At 44.9% G+C, this 23,071-nt stretch overlaps 1 protein-coding gene across 2 annotated transcripts in view; it reads right to left on the reverse strand.

Moving 5' to 3' along the window:
• Positions 1–2,912: 2,912 nt before the first annotated feature.
• COL20A1 (collagen type XX alpha 1 chain) overlaps positions 2,913–23,071 on the reverse strand; it is a 48,087-nt gene continuing 27,928 nt past the window's right edge. For both annotated transcript variants that reach the window (XM_048962738.1, XM_048962737.1), the window contains exons 22-40: positions 22,103–22,141; positions 20,167–20,305; positions 18,414–18,556; positions 17,928–18,037; positions 16,287–16,445; positions 14,400–14,477; positions 13,924–14,010; positions 11,832–11,885; positions 11,342–11,437; positions 10,797–10,850; positions 10,562–10,615; positions 10,168–10,221; positions 8,594–8,665; positions 8,172–8,207; positions 6,783–6,849; positions 6,357–6,545; positions 6,178–6,255; positions 5,370–5,525; positions 2,913–4,882 (exon numbers count right to left, since the gene is read on the reverse strand). In XM_048962738.1, coding sequence (XP_048818695.1) covers positions 4,869–4,882; positions 5,370–5,525; positions 6,178–6,255; positions 6,357–6,545; positions 6,783–6,849; positions 8,172–8,207; positions 8,594–8,665; positions 10,168–10,221; positions 10,562–10,615; positions 10,797–10,850; positions 11,342–11,437; positions 11,832–11,885; positions 13,924–14,010; positions 14,400–14,477; positions 16,287–16,445; positions 17,928–18,037; positions 18,414–18,556; positions 20,167–20,305; positions 22,103–22,141 — 1,679 coding nt within the window. In that variant the 3' untranslated portion in view covers positions 2,913–4,868. The remainder of the gene's footprint in view (positions 4,883–5,369; positions 5,526–6,177; positions 6,256–6,356; positions 6,546–6,782; positions 6,850–8,171; positions 8,208–8,593; positions 8,666–10,167; positions 10,222–10,561; positions 10,616–10,796; positions 10,851–11,341; positions 11,438–11,831; positions 11,886–13,923; positions 14,011–14,399; positions 14,478–16,286; positions 16,446–17,927; positions 18,038–18,413; positions 18,557–20,166; positions 20,306–22,102; positions 22,142–23,071) is intronic.

Raw genomic sequence — 23,071 nt, forward strand, 5'->3', positions numbered from 1 at the left:
GTCTTGAGGATCCTTTTCAACCCAACCATTCTATGGTTAAGTGATAGTGCACTCAGTTCAAGAAGGACAGCAAATCTTGTAAACCTATACATCCCTGGATGCAATCAAGGCCAGGTTGGATGTGGCTCTGAGCAGCCTGGTCTAATGGTGGGTGACCCTGCCCAAGGCAGGGAGGTTGAAACAAGATGATCAGTATGGTCCTTTTCAACCCAGGCCATTCTGTGATGCTGTAATACCAGATTCAGTTCATAATGTCAGCTAATAATAATTTGTTCTTTGAACTTCTTTATAAAAAAGGTGAGGGCTCCGATATTCTGTGCACCATGCATCCTAATATATGAACATTAGTTACACTAGAGAGAAATATTTTCATTCTACTTATAATTGCAAGAATTGCAATAACTGTTGCCAGGCACAGTCTAGAGTCTGAAGACTGAAAACAAAGAATTTTCACATTTAATCTATCTTGGAAGGACTGGAGTTGAACCATTCCAAAAACAGTACATCAAAATTTGAGGACAAGATAAAATCAAAGCAGTGATCACCCTGGTTGGCCAATCCTGTCAATTCCACCTGCTTTTCCTCTTGTCACAGCCTTGGCCATGTGCCTTCCATCCATGCAGCTGGCAGAAACACAGTCCTGGCATGGTGCTGCATCTAGGGAGCTGGTGGCTCTTTGCTTGTTTTCAGAATAGAGACTCACTCTTCAGAGATGCTAATTTATCCTTTTTCACAGTCAGCTAGCTTGCTTATGGCAACGAAAAGAAAACAAACAGCGAAACATCTTCAAGGTCTAGTGCATAATTGCACCAATGCAGCTGCAACCTGCATGAAGGTTATGGGCTGCACTGCAGACAAGCTGGGTTCCCATTTCAGTGCAAAATACATGAAGGTGGGAGAAATTCTGACCCCGGAGTATTGCTGGGTCCTGGGCAGTGCCCAGGGGCTGCTCAGAGCTCAGTCTGCAACTTAGGAGCCCATGAGCATCAGGGCAGTGGAGCAGGTGTGGGCTTGACTGTGTGCATCCACAGCCATGTGTGCATCCGCAGCCGTATAGCCATCCCAGCTGGCCGACTTGCCACAGTCAGACCCCTGCCTAACACAGGGGAACGATTCGGGTGCAGCAGTAGGACTAGGAAAGGTTTAAGGACAGATTCAAGAGCTAAACGGCTTCTTGTGAGATTCTGTAGAGGCAAGTGTAGGTTCCACTCTGCCCACAGCGAACGTGCCACCTCAGACCACCGGCTTCTCTGCAAAAAGTGATTATCAGTGCACACGGTAGCATCTCCAGGGGAGCATTGCACTGTGACAGCACAGGAGCCTGGCAAGGGCATAGCAGTGTAATCCAGTCCTGGCACGGCTGCCCTGCCACCCTGGGCTGCCCACACACATCTGCTCCATTAGCACATTGAAATGCCAGGTGTGATGGGGAGTGCAGAGGATGTGGCTGTGTCTCCCTGAAGACTCAGTGACACTGAGGGATCACAGGGTTTGGCAGAGCAAGATGAGAAGTGACAGCTGAAACCGGCTACAGAGATATTAGTGGCATTTGGAAGAAGCTCGGATGATGCAGGTCACTGGTTTCCTCTGGTGTTGCTAACATCATAACATTTCTCATGTAGTGGCAGCTCCATTTCTTCTCACATGGCATTAATATTTCCCCAGTTTAAAGTTCAAATAATGTCTTGCTTTCTGCTTCTGATGTGCCTTCTGGTAAAATCCAAGGGGAGAAAACAGGAATCATGCCCCATCACTCTGTCTTGGATGGATTACTCCACTCTAGAGATTGCTAAGGAGGATGGTATCCCTCCATAGGATTCAATGATCAGAAACTGGAATAAAACCGAGATGTGAACCAGACTGTAACTGTGGAAAAATGAATAATTCTGCTATTCCAACCTCATGTAAAGCAGAGAGATTTTAGGATATATATTTTCTGGAGTCTTTCGTATATGCACTCACTTTGCCTAAGTCATCTCCCCCAGCCATATGACACAAGGGGCTATTTCATCTGCAGCTGGTTGGTAGGATGAGCTATATAATCTGTAAATAAACCTTTCCTAGTCCTACCAGCTGTTTTCAGGGCTATTGGCCACAATACCATCTCCTTCAGTGAGCTAATCCACATAAACTATATCACCTCCTTTTTGCTTAAGCTTCTCTCTAAACACTTACCTAGAAACTAGACTCAAATAAATTCACTTGCATAGGGACAGGCAGGCAGAAAGATGTATGTGAGATGACAGACACATATGGAGCTAAGGATCATTCCTTGTAACAGCCCCACCTACCTTGATAGCCCCTCTGGGCTCTGCCTCACTGCAGTATGCATTTTTATAAAATCTCCTGTCCCCACCCAAAATCTCTTTTTGGTCTCCAAACCTTTATATTTGGGAAAATCAAGCTGCTGAGCCCTGGAGAGAGAGCCTTCTCAGAGCAGCTTGTTAGCAATATTGCCAGTTAGTCCTCCACGTGTATTGTATCTTACCCCTGAGGCTGATTGAATGATGCTTGTAGCCAAAAAAATCTGTCTCTGAAAGGTCCTCAGCCTCTGCCAGCATGTGGCTGCACCAGGTGGGCCAACCTCTGCAGCAGGGATAGAAACCCAATTTTATCGTAATTTACAAGCATCTGAAGATGTAAGAGAGCCTGAAAATATGACATCATGTTACACACTGTGTGGAAAAAAGTCTCTAATGATTGCTTAGGGCGGGAGTGATAATGAGAACATCAAGAAGGATTTTCCTTAAGGACTGAGCAGAGTGGGAAGTAAACGGGCATTCCTTTGCAAAGTGGGGAAAGAATAGGAACTGGTGGGATTTCACAGGGACATGCTAAATTTGTGCACTGAGATTAATTCAGAATTATCTAAAAAAAAAAAAAAAAAACAGGATTAAATCCAGGAAAACTAATATCCAAACTTTTATTTGTAGAGATGAATGCTTTGAGAACAAAGCCCTTACTAGGAAAAAAACCTGCATTACTAATACATGCCACTGCTTTTAACTACAGCATGCATTAAAGGTGATAAATGGGGCTGGAAAAACACAACAGGGGAAACAACAGGTTGCACCCAGCAAAGACTGTGGGATATTAATACCCACAATGGGTGGTTTCAAGGAACTGGTCTTCAAAGATCCGGTTGTGGATGCCCCATCCAAGCAGGCGTTCAAGACCAGACTGGATGGCTCTGAGCAGCCTGATCTGGTGAAGGGAACCAGCCCATGGCAGGGGGTTGGAACTAGGTGGTCTTGAAGGTCCCTTCCAACCCAAGTCATTCTCTGAAGGAACCGAGTGGCATAGCAATGGCACCAACAGTCTGTGATAGTGAGAGGGCAAAATCCCCTTGATTTCAAGTGAATTAAACCACTCATGGGACAAAGTTTAGGATCGTTAATTAACAAGTTGTTTGTGCAAGTTTTCTTTCTCCTAATCAATAGCCCTCACAGGAGCTGGTTTTGTTAAAACCTGTCCTTTTCTGCTGTATCTGAAATAACCAGAAAAAGCAAACGCCACTTGAAATTCTACTGCATGGATTAAACCCCGTTGTGAGCGGTGAGAAGATGTTAGTCACTTTCAAAACTAATCGATAGAGAAAAACAAAGGAGCTCTGTGCCAAACCACCCGCAGCCACTGGGTTTGAACAGACAGAACAGCAAGATCAGAGCTGGGAATTTGGCTGCCCTGATTTACATTTGCAGAATTACTGCAAAGTGCAGACATTGCACTTTGAACTACTTGCTTTCTCCATTAGTGGGTGTTTGATGGGGTTGATTTTAGGTTCTACTGTGCAGGCTACCCTTGGGTCTCCTTGCCTCTCCTGCCCATTGCTTTGCATTTGCCAGTGTCCACAGGTATTAGGTTTGACAGCCAGCTGAGAATGCTGGCTCCCTGCATGCAAATTAATGCATGCCACATAATGCATTAAGCTAAGGGATAATTGATTGTAATGGAAGGAGTGGGGGACAGAAGTAGAAAGGCAGCCCAAAGTACCAACTGTGAAACTGAAGGTACTGTTTATCAGTATCTGCACAGTTTGGATTCACATCAGACCATGGCTCACAAAAGGAAAAGAGCGTAACATCACAATTACCTCCATGTCAGATGGATAAGTGAGACTTGAGCAATTCAATATTCTACCTGATAAAATGCAAAGTGGCCGATCAGATTGCAGGAAGTAAAGGTGGGAAAGCCCAGCAGGTTGATCTCCAGCTCCTAGCAGTGCATGGCTGTGTCCTGCCCAACATAGGGCACTTATCAGACCCCAGAAAGCGAGGCTGCAGGTTGGGGTTTGCTGCATCACAGGAAGATGGTTGCACTGACTGCAGTGCTTCTGCACAGAGCACCACTGCAAGAAAGCCATCAGCCATTTGCCGAAAGTAGAAACAGCCCAAATGGTGCTAGGTTTAGTTACCTTGTCAACCAACAGAAAACACTATTTTGCTCCAGTGGATTTTCGCATCTTTGGGCATGAGGTGCTGTTTTTCTCTGTGCTGGGGATGCAGAATAACAAGTGACAAAAATAAACCACAAGCAGACAAATGGGCAAAAATTTGTTATTTCTAAGCATTTCCATACATTATTTCTTTTTCTTACGAGTCTGTCAGCCTGTAGCTTTGGCTGTGTGCCTTGCTGTGAGTTTGAATACTGCAGGTGTCCGGCACTGAAAAACAGTGGATGGCTGAGACTCATCAGGCTGGTTTGATGGGTTTGATATTGGCTTCATTTGACTGATATGTCCATATACAAATAGTGGGAAATAAGAAAAGCACAAACACATTTGATGTTCGGGTTGCTGCTTCTCTTGGAGCTTTTACCCATAGACTTCCAGGGCAGAGAACTGTCCTCAGCTGCCTCCACATCGGCCATCAGGGGATGAAATCTGTGCATGGAAATGAGGTGAGGCCAGTGAGCAAGAGGATAAACCAGAGTAAAGCAGTACTGAGAAGGAGTGCTGCAGAATGAATTCTTTTCCCTTTAAATCTTTTGTCCAGTGTCAGCAAGTTCATTTTCCAGGACTTTTTGAGCCTCCACCCAAGACATATGTGGGAACTGAGATATTCCTCTCTATCCACTATGGACACATTGTCAGGGGCATTAAGGACTGAAGATAACCAAGATCATTCCACCTGTTCCCCTACTACTGCAATTATGTGTTAATCTACGAGGGATGGCTGAGGAGTAGCCAATTGAGCTGGCTGTTATCCACATTAATAGGCTAATTGCAGATGAATCATCCTGATTGCTTTGCAAAGGAGGCTCTTGCAGCTCCGACAGTGCCTGAAGGATGAACAAAGGTTCCTGTGTAGTTTAAGGGAAGGGAAGCCACCAGAGCAAAGAATTCTTGCATTTAAATTATCAGGACTTACCTCTTCTACCTGGCCCATAACATCCAGAGACATCACAGCCCCCTGAGTATCCGGGCTGCCCAGGCTGTCCTTTGACACCAGGAAAACCTTGAGGACCGGTGTTCCCAGGGTAGCCCTTTGGGCCTGGTTTCCCCAACACAACTTCTCCTGGTGGGCCTAAAGAAGAAGCTGTAAGCCACAGCACATCTACAGCTTCAATATAACACTTCTATACTTTTCCCATCCAATGTGGCAATTCATTTTCTGAGTATTGTTGCTTTATTTTGGGGAAAAGAATTGGAATTCTTCTGAATCTCGGTAACTAGAGGTCTTCTATTTGGCCTTAAAGGTGCCTAGCTCCCCAAGCTGGTTACAAGAAAGCCCACCTATGTGTCAATAAAGAAAATCACCTTAATTCTGGGATCCACCTCGGAGTCACTGTTTTTGTGACTTCACAGTGAGTGGTAAACTTCCCCTTGACTTCAAGTTAAAAGGATCAAGATGGAGGAGTACATGAAATCCTAACAGATTACTCAACAACTCTTGTGTTCCATGAGCTGAATTTTTGAAGAGTTTCTATCTCCTGAGCGTCTGGTCTTGCATGCAAAAATGCAGTAAAATTCTTTGGATGTACCTCAAGTCTTTAAAACTCATCATTACCTAAGAATGGGTACCAAAGAAGAGAGGAATGGTCTCATATCTGAGCAGAGAGGAACTATGCAAAGCGCTGTGGTGGGGAGGTCATTCAGTCTCAGCACAGTGGTCCTACAACTGAAGACGCTTTGAATCTGGCAGCCCCACGTGGTCAATACAGAGAGACAGTATTTACCTGTTCTGCCTCTAGGTCCTTGGATCCCTTCCTCATTGACTCCAGCCATTCCTTTTTCTCCCTTGGGTCCTGGGGCACCTAATCACAGAACACAGACAAGTGGCTCTTCCCTGCAGCCTCCCCACCAGGCTCTTCCTAGTTGATGAGGTGAACATGCTTATAAGTACTTCTGCCCATACCTCTTTCTCCAGGATACCCATCTTTTCCTGTCTGACCAGGGATGCCATTTTCTCCTCTTTCTCCATTGCTCCCAGGAGGACCTGGAGGACCTGGTGATCCTGGCTCTCCTGGCTTCAGTCTTTCTTCCCAAACAGGAACCGGCTTCCTTGCATGTTCGTGAATGAATGAGTCAAATTTCAACACGTGACCTGAGAAGGCAAGACAGAAAGGAACTTTTGCAAGGTCACAAAAGTCTTCGTGCTAAAACCACCCAATGAAACCAATGGATAGGACAGTGTGGTGGGACCATGCTCGGCATTGCACAGAGAGGGATCTCTGGCTCACTACAGCTTCATGCCATCCTCCCCTGTGCTTTTGTCCACAGCTACTGGAGAAGCATCAAAACAACCTCAGGGTGATTATACTCTCAGGGTGATTATACTCACTCTGGATCATCCGCTCACAAGCCTGGCTAACCAGCTGGTAAATTGTGGCCAAGGACTGTGGTTCCCCCTAAAGTGAAGCATTACAATTCTTTTTTAGAAAAGGAAGTATTCACATCTTTATTGATATCTTTTAGAAAGGATCAATATCATACTGCAGGACAGCTTTCTGCCCTTTCTTTGTGTCAGCTTGTGTTACTGAGACATTAATTGCTATGAAATGCATTTTCTTGATTTATTTATTACAAAGCTCCAAAGCCATAAAATTGTCATTGGGAAGCATCAATAATTGCTTTTCTCCCACACATCAAAAAGCCTAGACTGAATTGATATAATTACTGAAGCTACCAAAAAAAAGGAGAGTAAATTTCCCTCTCAAATTTCATCAAAACAGATAGGCAGTGTATAACTTAATAGTCTGTGATATGTAAAACATTTAACATGACCAGATATTACGGTATCCTATCTTTGTCTCAATCTTTTATGAATATTGATTCTTATCCTTATTAAACTCTAAATAAATGACATCTGAGGTTTTTCTTTAGAAAGTTCTAGTAACATAGGGACAAATGCAAAAAGCTGCTTAAAAAACAAAGGCTGAGTCTCTTCATGAAAATTCATAGCTAAGACCCTGGATGCTTCCAGAACCATTTCTAAGCTGTACAGCTCTGTGTGGACCACCATGCAGATTACCAAGCTTAAACAAAAGCTTGGCACAACATCCAAGGGAGGGAAAAAGGAACGTTCCAGTGAAAAGAAAAAAAAAAAGTATACAAAAGGAAAAGCTGTTGGAAATGGAAGGAGGACGGTGTTAAAAATTATAATGCTGGGGTTTTCACTTGAAACAAAAGAAGAAAAGCAGTCTGTGAAAAGCAGCTTGAGCCTGTCTGAAGCTTACTTCACTTAACTCAATCTTGGCAAGCAGACTTGGACTCCTAGAAAAACATAGGATTTCTTTTTAACTGTAAGTCAAGATGAACAAAACCTCCTCTGACAATAAAATAACCTTCACAGACAGCGTTGCTCTCCTGACCTCAGGAGCTCTGTACCTGAGCGTGGCACAGGTTCGTCAGACGTGAGCCCCAGCCTTATGCCACACATTTAAAACAAAACAAAACAAACTCCCAGTGAAGCTGGATGGTTTTGTTTTTGACTTCTCAGCAAAGAATGGATTTTCAATTAGCTTTTCTTCTTTGCTACTACAACTGGTACTAAGCAGCTCATTATTCAGACCCATCAGAACAGCCAGTGCAGGTGAACGGAAAGAATCGAGCCCTTGGTACATTATGTTATTCTGTTCTGAAAATGTCTTCACTTGTAAGCATAGCTTGCCAAGCAGATTACCACATCCACTCTTTTGAGTGCTTGATGTACAGTACCAGGAAAACTCACTTTCTCTCCTCTTTCTCCTTTTGGACCTGGTAGTCCCTGTGAGGAAAGCAAAAGGAAAAGTCACGGTCTAGGGAGAGGAGGAGAAAGCAGAAGGTCAGTGGGGATGAGGTTACATCAGCGGGACGTGGAGCCCAAGGTTTGTTTCCCACACACTTGTACTTCCCTTGACCTTATGAAAATGGCTAAAAGTATCATGAGCTCATAGGAATATCTTCTGTTTGTGCTTAAGGAGCTGGAACACCATCAACAAGGATGCAGATATTCCATAGATATAAGCTCAGGATTTGCACATCCATATGAAGGGCGAGCGTGAATTTAAACTCTCCTTCAGATGCTGAGGAAGAATTACCATGGGAGCAACTTGCTTACATGCAATGATTTCATGCCTTGGCCTTCTCTGAGACCCATGCTCAGTCACTTACTGTTGGCCCAACATCACCTGGAGGTCCCTTCTCTCCGCTGCTGCCCCGGAAACCAGTCACTCCTTGGAAACCCTGCAGATATCAATTTCAAGACACAGATGAAAGTCTGGATACTTCCCACTGTTGTTCTTTTTCTGTTTGACATCTCCTTGCAGCTCCAGGGGCGCCAGCAGTTTGAGCTTGGAGGACTCCAGCAAGAGCACTGCAGCCTTAAGGTTTATGTCAGTACCTCATTCAGCCATGAGCACAATGTTAAGAGTGCATCACGTATGAGTCATCTTCACATCATTTCCTATTACTGTCTCAGCTACCATCAAGCCAGCAAAGCTGAGTTTTGCCAACAAAGTGCAGTGTGATTTTTAGATGTGGGTTTACATCCTTCCTTACACGTTCAGATTTAGGCACAGCCTAGAGCACAACCCTTTTCTTCAGCCTGCTAGTACCATGCCACTGCTTTTTTGTTTTCCCTTGAAGACCTGTGTTTTGCTGCCGAGTTTTTACAGTAGAACTGTAGATTAGAGAGTAGAAGGTGCCTTCTTTGTTTCTCTCTCCTTTGAGAAGTTTCTCTGCCCTTTGGAGCCATAAAGGGAAGAAAAAAATAAGGCAAAAAAGCACTAGAAATACTTTCTTTTGTAGTTTTTTCAGCTATTATGTTTAAGCTCAGTGGAGATCAACAACTCTTTTGATCAGTGGAAAATGAAAGAAAGAAGACTTTAAGGCAGCACCAGCCATCTTTCAGAGCTTGGTCCAAAGGCTGCAGTGCTTTCCTCATGTTTAAAAAGCTGAGGTTCACTGCTGGCTCCATGTCTTGCCAGGATAAGCAAGTCCAAGTCAGGAGCTGAATGTGGCCCTCACTATAGATACCTCGGCAGAGCTGCTATGGGATTTAAGGCAAATGCAGCAGTAAGCAGTTTACATTTTACACTATTTAGGACTGCCAAACTCCATATAACTCAGCAATGAGAACCAGCAACTATCAGGTCTCCTATCCATCATCTAAAGCCAAATTCCATGGTTGCACAGAACTGGTAAGGCTAAGCCTTTAAAGTGACCAGCTGTAAACCAACTGTCATTGTTTTATGTTTTTTGGTTTAGCATGACACCAACACATCTTAAAGTTCTGTTTGTGATGTCCTGGGCATGAGAGAGTGCAAATGCTTATGGCCCAGGTAGCACATACAGGAACTAATGTGTAGGGACATCTTTCATATCTGCCTCCATCCTCTGGCTCCAGCTGACTTCACTCTGATGAGCCCATACACCCCAAACCCACACAATATTTGAAAAATTCTAGCTGTAGAAAAGCAAGGGTAGTAAAACGTGCATCTCCATGCTGGATCAAAGCGGAAGTTGCCTCCAAGGGGTAAGCTGAAGGCTTTTCTGTTTATTTCATAAGAAGCTGTGAGAAAGTGACAGAGAAAGTAGATTTCTGCAACATGTGTGAGGATATTCCCTTGTGAAAACCCAAGAAGAGGGTTTGCCCAGACACCCCTGGATGATAGCAGGCCAGCAGTAACCCCAATCTCCTTCTGAGGAAGAGACTTCAAACAGATCCACATTATTCCTGTACTCACCCTTGGTCCAGGAGGTCCTGGGGGCCCAGCTGTGCCTTCCAATCCCCTCACCCCCTGCAAAACCAAATCCAGTCCAGTATTAACAAAGGGACTCAAAGAGACACAGTAAGCAGCGAGGTTATTTCTCCCTGTGCTATTTTTAATGGGAGCTTGCCAGAAATGGGTATAAATATATCTGCCAAGCAGGCAAGAAGGTTGGCACCTGGTCAGCCATGCAGATTTGGCCAAACATGAGATGATTCAATAGTTGCTTTTTTTTTCTTCCATTTCTTGCAGATTTGTGAAAATATCTTTCACTTTTGCACTGAGTGCATTAGGAGAGCTGGATGTTTGGATCCAGTTTGGATTTTAGGCAGCACTGTGTGAAAACTGGGGGGTGACTGATGCATTTTACCTTTGCACCTTGAAGACCATCTCTGCCTGGAGCTCCCTGCACACCAGGAATGCCCTGTAAATCAGAATTGCTGGTAAAGTTTGCATCTGCTTATCATTGTCCTACTTCATCTTGTAGCAAGGGAAATGAGAAGGGAAGAGGGACAACACTATGGCTTTTCAGTCTTGCTTTAATTAATTACTGGGAGAAATGGACAAATCTTTGATACAGTTACAAGGAAGGTGTCTACTGTTACCTGCATGCCAGGACTTCCAGTGTCTCCTTTCTCTCCTTTAATACCTGGTGGCCCCTTGGATTGAAACAGAAGCACACAGTCAAACACTGCAGCATCTTTTAAAGGAAAGAGAGTCCTGCTGCTGCACGCTCGCAGCCCGCACTGCTGCTTCTCTATGTGATGCTATGCAGGGAGCTTTGCAGCAACAGCACGTTCATGGGGATTCTGTCATCCCAGGCACGCATGCAGCAGCCTCCACATCCTAGCCAAGTAATGATGATCACTGTGAAGAGACATGCCTGAAGACTGCACTGGGCTTGTTTTCATTAGAAGCACACAAGGGACAGTCTGGACAAAAGCAGTCCTTTGCCAGAATGACTGACTGTAAGGACTCATCACCATGAAAAAAATATTATCATCTTTCTAGTGCAGCTGTCTAACCGTTAATGAGGATGATGTCAATACACAGACCAGGTTTAGGGGTTTTGCTGAGATACCGATTTGTGAGACGTGTTCCAATTGCAAAGAGCAAGAAATGAAGAAAGGCAATGGAAGAGATGACATACCACAGGGCCCTGAATTGTGATTCCTTGGGAACCTGGGGAGCCTTGCTGGCCACTCGGACCTGCTGGTCCCACTTTTCCAGGTGGGCCTGGTTCACCCTAAAGCAAAAGATATGAAATCAAAGAAAGAAAGCAATTAGAGCCTGCCCTTCACAAGGACTGTACTGCATGGCCCGGGTCAGCATGAGCTGAATATGGGATGCAAGATGAAGCCAGAACAGCAGGGGATCTCCAACAAGCTCAGCAGCCTTTTAAGTGTAAGGTTTAGGTGCATCTTCAATAGGAGAAAATGACAAGGCAGCACCAAGCACAGCACAAAGACAAACCATTTCCATCAAGGCTGCTTCCAAGAACACTGCTGACCACAAAATTTGCATTAATTCAGCTTCATCAAGCCCATCACCTCAATTTCCAGAGTCCAATCGAGCATTTAATTAATAACGTGATCCCATCCTCCTCAATGCATCACTTCCCAAGGAACACCAAGACTCACCTTGGGGCCTGGCTCCCCCTGCTCACCTTGTGGTCCTCTCCTCCCAGGGCTGCCCTGCCAGCAAGACACAGAGCTGCTGTTATTAACATCATAACCCTTACAACAGAGCAAATAGGTGCCAGAAGACACTGGTGCATTTTCCTATACACACAATGGAAGATGCCCCTCCAGAGAATTAGCAGGAAATAGGGGCAAGGAGAAAATAGAGTCATCCAGCAAAGGGGGAAGAGGGAGGGAAAAGGACAGCATGGCCCCTCCATTAAACCACGTCACCTCCAGCAAGGAGAGATGAAGTTCAACATCTTCAACCTCCTCCCTCCAACTTCCCAGCAAATCCATGCTGGGGCAGCCAGTGGGGAAGGGATCACATATGAACACAGATAAGGAGGAGCTCCTGCCTGCTGTCCTTTGGGACAAGTCTGGTGTTTGCAATACCCAAGAGAAGGGACGAGCTCTGAGATCAGGGCCAGCAAGCAGTGCTGAGGAGACCCAGCTCAGCTCTGCATCTGCAGAACTGCTGGATCAGAGAGAGAAATAATCTTCTGGCACAAACCAATGTCGTGTGAACTTGTGAACTTAAAATACCACGTGAACTTAATCTGAAAGTTTCTATTCTTGATGGTAAAAAAAACCAATGGATTTGGATTAAGAATTACAGGGAGCTTTGGAAAAAGTTCTCCCAGAAGCACCCAGAAGCTCATTTCATTTGAATCTGGTAAAAAACACCCATTAAAGACAGCGACCAGCAGCCTTGCCAGCCTCCAGTAAAAGGACTTTAACAAGTAGCAGTGAGTGCTCTTGTAAGGCCAGCGAATTAGCAAGGGTTTGATGGCGTGAGGATACGGTTGTGTGTCAGAGCTATATTTTCTCTAATGCTTGAAAGAATCCTGCTTTTTAAATAGTAGTACTGGAGAGATGTTTAAACCACAGGGCAATGCAAGCTGCTAATTATGCACTTAGGATATTGAAGCACACTGCGATAGCGGAGTGCGCTGTGTAATTAAACTTCCACCGGAATGAGCACGTAATTACTCTGCAATGAGGAGCTTGCAAATCGTGGCATTGAAGTCACAGTGAAACCACAGCAATGTGAGCAGTTAGCTGAAGCCTCCTCACTTGAGCAAGGAGACCCGAATGTTCCACGGTTCAGTATCTACAGTGGGGCTGTAAGAAAGGAGCGGACAGGCTCTTGAGCAGGGTCTGTGTGGCAGGACAAGGGGAAATGGTTCCAAAATGAAAGAGAGGAAATTTAGTTTGGATATAAGGAAAAAAGGTTTTTGCAATGAGGGCAGTGAGATACTGGCACAGGTTGCCCAGACAGGTGGTGGATACTCCAGTGATGGAGCCACCCAAGGTCAGGCTAGAGGGGCTCTGAGCACCGATGGAGCTGTGATGTCCCTGCTCACTGCAGGGGGGTTGGACCAGATGGGGTTTAAGGGTCCCTTCCAACACAAACCATTCTATGATTCTATGATTTCCAGGTATAAAGCACCAGGAGTGTCCCAGATGGGGTGCTCTGGACAGGCTGTCAGATTTGGCTGTTGGGTGCACGTAACACTTTCTTCTCAGCATTTCTAAAACGTGGGGTTTTTCTTGATAACCACTTCATAGCATCTACCTGGAACATTTCCTGGAGCACTTCACACTCTTACTGGCTGTTACCACCTCCCCAAAATTCCCCTTTCTTTATACATCACCCACTTGTGCAGACACTTACTGGCCTTCCTGCTTAACAGGGAATCCAGATTTTGTATGTTTTGAGGGTGGTTTTTTTTCTGTTATTTACAAAGAGTTTCGGAGCCACTGATCCATGAAATCTCTGCATGCACACACACACCGAGGTGCCCTGTCCTCCCCTCCTAAGAGGATTAATGCAGCACTCAGACACGCTCAGCCTGCTCCCAGCTGCAGCTGTTGCACTCCCAAAATGCCACAACATGCATAGAGAAATAAAGCCCTGGGGTCTGTGCTGGGCAAGGAGGAACTGCTTTAGCCAGGGATGAAGGCAGGAGATAGATCACAGAGCCCCATGGAGCTGAGGTGTGCAAACAGCATGAAGTAAGACATGCAATATGCACAAAGGTGAACTTACAGGGGGACCTGGAGGACCTGGCAAGCCTGGGCGGCCAGATGTGCAGGAGCAGGCAGGAGCTATGGTGGGGCAGCTCTCCTCGTCCCTCTGAAAAGACAGCAAGATATGTGAGCAGCGAGAGTGGGATCGGTGACAGGTAGTGATGGCAGGGCTTCAGAATTCAGTCTTGGGGAAAAAAAAACAGACACTGTGCCTTGGGGCTGGGAGGTGGCAGCGGAGCCATGGGGCTGCCAGGGGGGCTCAGGTGAGCTCAGGGCAGGAGGGATATGCACTGTGTTGAGATTCTGCCTTTTGAAACAGACACAGTGGGACAAGACATGCTCTTTGGTTCCCTTCACCAAGATACACCCAGTTGACATTCCCAAGAAATGAGAAGAGTGATTTCCTTTTTATCTATGAAAAAGATGTGCAGTGTCACTCCTGTGCCATCGTGCACAGCTTCATCCCACCCAGCAAAGAACCTCACATCATCTTACCAATGCAGGAAGATCACAGCATCTGTCCTCCTCTGCCCCTAAGCTGTTGCACACAACCTGCAACGACTGCAGCTGGAACTGTGGGGAAGAGAAGAGGGTTTGATGAGAAGGTGGCACCACCAAAGTTCATCATGTGCTAAAAATAATGTTTAGTGGTGGTTTGACAGACTCCACGTGTGGTCCCAACTGTAATTACACCAAAAAAGCCATGACACACATAGCAGCCACAGCTCTGTGACCTGCTAAGCCACCCCTGCAAAAGCTGCCTCTCTGATTTTTCACACCATCCCACAGCAGCAGGCAGGTCCTCAGGTAATTGGGCTTCAGCACTGCCAAAATGTGAAAACAAACTTTGCTGTCTGCATTTCCCCCTTCAGAGGGATGTACCTAAGAGGAAAAGTGGCAGCAGGCTCCCAGGAGAGCTGTGTTCCATCCCAGGAACCCCTCCTGCCTACACCACATCCCTCCCAGCCGCCGCCTCTGTGATGAACACAGGAGCACACACTGCACAAAGCAAACCAAAAACAGAAGGCGAGGCAGTGAAGATTTTTTTTTGCTTTCCTTAGCAACATTTCTCCTCTGTTTTTAATTCTGCTCCATGCATTTAAGCTGCACAGCTGAGGAGCGCATCACAGATACAGGTGAGCCCCCTTGATCAAGCAGCATTTAAAGATATCTCAAATTAAACGAGGTTCCATGATAAGCAATAATGAGACTCTCCATCTTCTCAAGGGCAGCAGAAGCTGTGGATGACATAAACCTTATGCTGGGCTTGAAAAGCAATAGGAGCAGAGGCAGCACGAAGCTGCTCATTAGTCAGCTGCATCTGTCTGGCTGAGCTGTGAGCAAGGAGAGTTTGGGAGGGAGAGGGAGAGCTCAGGCTCTTTTCTGACAGGCTTGTGATCCATCTAAACTGCCACAGCACTTATTTAGAAAATACAGCTTGAATCCCATTGTGCCCTGGTTTGTCATATGTCACCACTGCTCACTGTGGTTCCAATGCCCACTTTTCTCTGGTGTACCCCAGAGCTTTACATTGCTCTCTGCAGGACCAGGCAGCTGGGGATAGGACAAACTGTTCTTACTGCACTTCTTTGAGGCAAGGGAAGCTGCAAATCAGTGGTTGGGCTGTTTCCCCCTAGATCTTTAGACCTAAAAGCAGAACCCAGGAATACAAGCTTCACAGTCATGAATGATTTCCTACAGTCTCACTGAGCAATTCCTCCTCATTCTGCACATATTTAACATTCCTGTTTTGTGGAGGAAACATGGCAGGGCAGCAGGCTCCTGAGCAATGCCATGCAGGGGTGGTTTTGGGTGATGCATGGGGCTGTTGCAAGGCACAGTGTGGAGCCCATACTTCCCTTGCTCTGTCCTCTAGCAGGGTGCTGTGCAGTGCAGCAGGGACGTACCTGCAGGCTGGCAATGAGCATTAGGCTGCTTTAATTTACACAGCAGCTGACAAGGAGCCTCTGTACTGAAAAGTATTTGGCCACCATTTGCCAAGCCCAAGCACACAGGAGATTGAGGCACCTCCAGACCTGACATTTCCCAGTGACACTCAATGGGGGCCGATGGCAAAACCTTCTCTTCCAAAGCAGTTCCCTATACCTGCTGCCTGTTAGGGCAGAGCCTGTGCTTCAAGCATTCAGTAATGAGCCCTGAGCCCATATCTCAAACCCAGGTAGGAGGCGATGAGGAGAATCCCCATGCCAGGAAAGCTCATTAACCCGCAGAGATCAGTGGGATCAGCAGACAGCCCTGCATCACAGCTGCTGCTGGAGGCTGTCAGAGTGAGGACAGTGAAGATGGCACAACCCTCCATCTGCCCAACTAACTTCACATTTAACCCCCCAATTTCCAAAGCAGGCACATCTGGGCACTCACCGATACTGATCCACTCCTGGGCCCTCTGGTTCGTGTCACTTTTCCCAGCATGATGAAGCCAGCAGTAGAGATGCTGCCAATGGTGTTGATGGGTCTCTCTGCTATTTTCTTACAGTCCAGATAGAGCTTAATCTTGAAAAGGCTCACTGCAAGGTGCACCTGGGTGGGAAGACCAAGGTTGGACCTTTGCAATGGGGCAGGGAGCTTTTAAACACCTTCTGCCCAGTTCCCAGATTGGAGCTGTTATCCAAGATGTGGATTTTGTGAGCAAATGCACAGAGTGAGCAGCACTCTGCTCTTCCCTGGTGGTTCCCTTCTCCTTGGGCAAAACCTTTCTGGAGTCCCAGTTCTGAGTAATTCAGTTCTCAGAACCAGCTGAATAATGTAAATACTGATAGAAAGAGCTCATTGCTCATCTGGGTGGAATACCTTTGCTCTGAGGATACAGATAGACAAAAAAAAAATCAAAAAAGTTATGAGATCAGATGGATTTTTCATGAGACTTTATCTTTTCCTTCCCTCCAGCATTAAAATGTCACCAAAATCCCAAATTATAAAAAATATTTCATGTTCCAAAATTTTTGTTTTTTTTCAAGTCCTGAAAATAAGAGCCCCCACGGGGAAAAGGAAGGAAACTGCCAGATCTCTCCTATAACTCTCTGTCTCAGTCCATTCCTGTTAACAACTCCCTAACAGTTTCCATCTTGCTTTGTAGGAAGCCAATCCAAATTATACTGTAATAAAAAACAACCCTTTTTCTTTCTTTTTCCCAGTAAAGAAGAGACTCCAACGGTTGAAGGGTTTGAAGGCTTTCTTCCTACCACTTTCTAGTGCAGTTCTCCAGTCTCAGCATTTCTATACCATGAGTGAAGCAATGGTAATGGTAATGATGTATGGGGGGGAAAGAATATTTTTCTCTCGCAAATTTAACACAAAACAATTACATTACACAGGTTTAGTTCAGTTTTGAGGGCTTTGGGTGCCTTGAATTACGTTCCCAGGTAGTGGTTCTGCAGATAACAAGTCTGAGCTTTTCTCTACAACTGTGTGTCATGGAAGGAACAAGGGCACATGCCCATAAATAAACTGGCTGGGGATGGAAATAAAAAAGGGGAAGGATTTGGAGAAGTGTGCTGTCAATGAAGTGCTCCCATCCAGTAAATTACTCTGTTTGTGCAGGGAGGCTGTATCTTCAGTAAAGCAAATATCTGAACATGCAATACAACTACTCAAATGGCAAACACACACCTTGTAAAGGGGAGAGATTTAGTATACACTGTGTGTATTTTATTTTGATGCCATTTCATGTTGCTACCACATATTACGTGTAAAAATAATGGCCACCATGTGTGACCATAATTTACCCATCCTCATTAGTACTTTAAAAATGCATAAACATGCAGTGCATTCTAAGAAGCAATCAATAAGTGGGAAACGTGTCTTACACATAGGATGAACCTATATCATTGTCAAGTCTACAATTAAAATGTTCAGCATATGAAAAATGTTCACTGGCTCCCTAGCAATCTGGATGCAAAGCACTTATAATCAGTCCTCGCTTTGAACAATACACATTGATGGCATAATAGTCTCAGAGCGGATGAAATCGTGAGCTACGTTTCTCCCTTTATTGATAAAGACCTTATGAAAACTCCCATAGAATATCTTCTTCACTTCCTGCTGGTCAAAGGAGACTTCCTGCAAATCAGCCTTGTAGTCATGATTGAAATAGGTCAAGGTTTTCTTACTGGCTACAGGGAAAACAGGACAAATAACAGCTTTTAGAATTCAAAGAGAGTTTGATTTCACCACATACTGAGCAACAGAAAATATATAGGCTTCAGCATTGTGAGAAAACCTCATGTATCGCAACCAAATGTTTCTAAACAATGGAAAACAAAAATAACAGCTAAAAATAAAGCATATGCTACAAGTAGAATAACAATGAAAATGCAGCTTTTAATTGCATTAGGAAGCCTTTAAAATGTGATGTCAGCCAAAAACTGCAGCTGCACAACAAAGCCCATAAACCCACCACGCTTCCCAAGTGAATCCCAAAATGAGGTCTGCTGCCTGCAGAAATGTTAGCAGATACCTGAATGTAACACATTCAACATGAAACCTTACGGTCAAGGTTAACACCAAGGAGGGGCTGGAAGTCCTCGTCGGTTATTTGCCACACAGCAAAGGGCTCCTTGGGGGTGTCGGGAAGGAGGCGCAGGAGGATGCTGATGGTGTGCTCAGGTGGGATGGCAAAGAGGTGGACATCGCTGGAATGAGACAAGCCAAGGAAGCATTGGTGACTTACAGCAGCAAATGCCAGAAGATAACATTCAAGAGAAGGGGCTCTCTTGTGTTTCTTGGGAAGAAGAGCCTAGAAAAGCTTCACCCATGGGGTTTGAATGTGATAAGCCATGAGAGAACCCAGCCTTATGTTGTGCACCCCTCTCAGGCTGTTAGTGCTTGAGCTGAGTGCTGCGTCCTGGTGGAGGAGGCAGCATCAGCCCATCACTGCCAGAGCTGCCCCAGGGAGCACTGCAGGCAGCCCTCGTGCTCTTCACAACAGAGCTTACTAAATATCAGACATTCTGCCAGAGTCCAAAACTCTTCCCAAGCAACATCTTTCAAAGGAAGAGGAATGGTGGTTGTGTACCCTGGGGTAAATCTTGGCAGAAATCATTAGAATTGCCCTTCAGAGATAAGCATGGAGCTCCCAGAAAACCCGCACAGCCCAGCTGCAAAATTTGAGTTCAGCTCTAGAACTTGTGGACATGCAGCAAAGCCCATCAGCAGCTCCTGGCACAGCACAGCTTCCTCTGCAGCCACTGCCAAACCCCTCAGAGAGTGCTGGGAGCACAGTGGGAGGATGCAGTAAGGCAACAAGGAAAGTCAAATTGGTTATGCCTGGAATACGTTTGTAATGTGAAATGAGACATTTGCATGGGCATGTACACAGTTCATCAAGCATCATTTCAGGACTGATTCATAAGTAATATCGGCTTCTTATTTCTCCTTCTGCTTGTGGTGGAGTGATGTCCTTGGAAAGGAATATGTGCCAGCTGAGCGAAATGACTTGCCCACAATTTTTGGAGTATTTGACCAAACAACTCTCTGAATCTCTCCCACTCTGTGTACTCTAAGAAGCTTTACTACTTTAAGATTAAACTGAGCCAGAGCCTCAGTAATTAGGCTTTAAACAAAGTAGCACTGAATGTCAGGAGTCGGATCGTTCCTGATTTATTATCATAAAAAATGAGTGAGGTCAAGGGAGCAGCCTGGCTGCCTGAGACCCACAGAGAAAACAGGATCAGGCCACGGTCCTCAGCGGTTATTCCTTCTCAACAAGAAAAGCCCAAGCTGCTGAGAGCAGCTAGGAGACCAGTATTCACTGAAGCAAAGCTCTGTTTCCAAACTAGTGATGCTGGGAGGAGGGATTGAAGACGAAGACATGACTTCAAACTACTATGGCCAAAGTGTATGCGGCTGTGGACAGAATGCCTAAAGAATCATGCAGTGTCTGCACATGATATAATCCTTATGTCCATCACAGCAACCAACACTGCTGCAAAAAGGGATTCTGCAAAATGGAAAACCCTCACCACATGAAAACATTTGGCAGCACACAAATGAATAATGAATGCCCCCACTGTGTCCTTTTGACTTCTGAGATGTATTCCATACTCATCTTAAAGCCAACCCAAACCTAATTTCTGAATATATTAAGGAAAACTGGCATTATTCTCAGTCTACCTGCAATTCAGTTTAGCTGACTCTTTACAATTTCATTTTGAAGTTGCCAGAGGGGATTTGTCATTGACACACAGCAGTGTGAGCACAGGGACCATGATGAGCACAACGCTGGTCCCAGCTCCACTCCCACCTGGTCCTCAGGGTGAGCTGAATGTCTCTGAACAGGGTGAAGGTGCGGGAGCCACTAAATACAAATGGCTCCATAGCCACTCCTTTAATGGAGGCATATTCCTTCTCTACTAAGCCAAACGCTTCCATCATATCGAATCCTGGAACAAAGAAAAGCAGAGAAATAAGTGGTTAGGAAAGACTGCCCCCCAAAAAGTGGGATGGCAAAGCAGGTAGGATGAGCTTCTAGGTAGTATGGAGACCTCAGCAGGAGAAAAAAACATAGGAACACAGATATCAGCAAGGCTGTACAGACTCTCTATAAAACTGGATTATATTCCACAAGCGGCAGCTAAGGGCAACAGTTTGCATCTGGATCATCCACTGCTGCAATCGCCTCTTGGAGAGAGATATAGTAAAGCTGAAGACTTCCATAATCTTGTTTTCAAATCTCCAGAATGAAAAACGAGTGAGAAATTTTGTGATTCTGTAATTACTCAAAAACAAACAAACAAAAAAAAAAAAAAAAAAAAAAACCACCCAAAAAACAAACAAACAAACAAACAAACAAACAAAAACAACCCCAAACCACATTCATTTCAAGTAGATGCAAAAATACTATCTTTAAAAGACATGGAATCTGTCCAGTGATTGCTGGCAGGAGGAATAATTTCTGCTCTGAAATGCCTTATATGTAAGGGTCAGAAATACTGGGGAAGGACTTTAAAATACAAGCATTTCCATTTCTCTCTATTTCCATGAGGCACTCAGAGGTTGGCTCGGCTTATGCGATCTACAGAGAGAGGCTCTTCCCTGACATCTCTGACATCGCCTGTTCAGCTCATCCAACTTCATCTCACTTTCATGGCTCATCATTAAAGCTCTGAGTCATTTTCTCATTTCAGTTTTCTATTTGGTAAGACAAGATCTTGAAATTGGATTCTTTTTTTTTTCCACTTTATCTCAGTTTGCAGCAGCCCGGGTTGAAGGAGATAGCTCATGCTTCAGTAAATGAAGGGATACAACTTCACTACGATGTAGTCCTATCAGTTTGGATTCCCTCACCCCTTCACCATTTACTGTAATCTGCAGTTGTTTGGCTTGAGTGGTTATTTTGCATAGAGGTTTGTCCAGAGAGCACTTGTTTTCATTGCCCAACATACTAGGGAGTTTTCCAAAAGAAATGACCCACTTGTGAGCCATTTATCTGCAACATGGGGCTCCTGGCACTGGGATTCCATTAAAGCACGCATGAAACACAATGGTGTAAAGACTGACAACAAAGCTCAATTCACAATTATAACCATATTGTAACCTAACAGCATTATTCTCTTCAGTAACCTGTGTGTCAGATGCAACCCATTACAGCTCAGTCTCCCAGTGCACCTTTTCCTGTCTACCCCATTTGGTCCCATCCCACTGCACGCATTTTTCTTTGTATATTCAGTGGAGCAAGGAAGCAAGCAGGCTGTCCCACGCCTCAAGTAAATGCCCTAAGCAACACATTCATCCTCTGCCTTGCACCTAGTGAACAATTATTCACATAAAGGCAGATTGCTCAAGCAGCACAGACAGACTCACGCAATAACAGCCCAAACTCTGATGAGAAGAGCAACTGCTCTGGGTGCAGGCGAGGACAAGGGTCAAGCCTATGGCTCAGCAACCCTTGAACCCCTGTTGTCCATACTGTATAAATACACTCCAGCCATTCCAAACTGGGGCCATAGCTCTCTCTCTTCTCCCTCAGCTTGAAAAGTGGTCTTCATTGTCAGTGTTTGAAGGGTCTCAGGTCTTACCTGATATAGAATGTTTCCCTATTTCATTCTCAGACTTTTCCCCTTTCCCTCAGGGCAGGGAAAGAATTCCACCTTGCTCAGCTGTTGTATATTTCTCAAAAAAAAGCCAAGATGAGACACTGTTTGCACATTCCCAGCAAAGGTTTAGGTATGATACTGTACCTCGTACGGAGCCTGCAGAAGAGCTGATGGGGGGACAGGCTGTGGGAATGGAACAGAAGGGGAAAAAATGAGGGAAGAAAGGGAGTAGGGGATTAGTAAAGCAAAATTGATGCAGTTCCTATGGGCTGAGCAATGGAAAACACAGCAAAACACAGTGAGTATTGTAATATTATACAGCTTAAGTCACAGTCTGGCCCGAACCTTGTTCAGATAAACGGAGAGAGGGAGAAAATTTATGTTTATGCTAACATAAAAGTTCTTCCTTGTCTTATTCATCACAGAAAAATAAAATACCGTCTTTCATCATCAAACATCCTCATGATCACTTTCTTTTCATTGAATCATCTGTCACCTGGTGATATGAAACACAAGGGAACATCATTTTCTGCAAGCTTCTTTTTGGAAACAGTCATAAAAAACACTATTTTTTTAAATGGTGCTTTTACTGAAACATGCACCTTAGTAGCCTGAAAAATAAATAAGCATATCTTCATTCTAAATATTGCACATAAAACTCAAAAGACAATAAAAACTCAAGCATCAACCTGATTTTTTTTTTTTAAATAGCTAGAAAGGGAGTAAAGATGCAGTGCTGCACATGAGCAGTGATGTGGCTTTTGTATGGCATATGACCAGGCTTTGACTTATTGCAACATTCCTCTTACATTTCTCCATATAGTATGACAGTTTTTTGCTCTTCTTCGCACTTGAGAAACACAAATTGTGTTTTGGCAAAGTTTTGCAGGTCCTTTGCCAGAAACTCACTTGATGAATCCTTTAGCCACAAGGCAGAAAGCAGCATCAGGGGGTGGTGGGGAGAACGGGCTGCAATGAGAGGCACCATGGTTATGAGCACTCCCATGTAACTGGCTCAAGTAAGGGGGTGCTTTAGAAAGCAGCACATGAATGCTATTTTCAATTATGTACTGCCATTTAAATCCCAGGTCATGGCTGCCAGATGGAGCTCGG

Source organism: Lagopus muta, chromosome 16 (genome assembly GCF_023343835.1).
Source record: "Lagopus muta isolate bLagMut1 chromosome 16, bLagMut1 primary, whole genome shotgun sequence".
NCBI lineage: Eukaryota > Metazoa > Chordata > Aves > Galliformes > Phasianidae > Lagopus > Lagopus muta.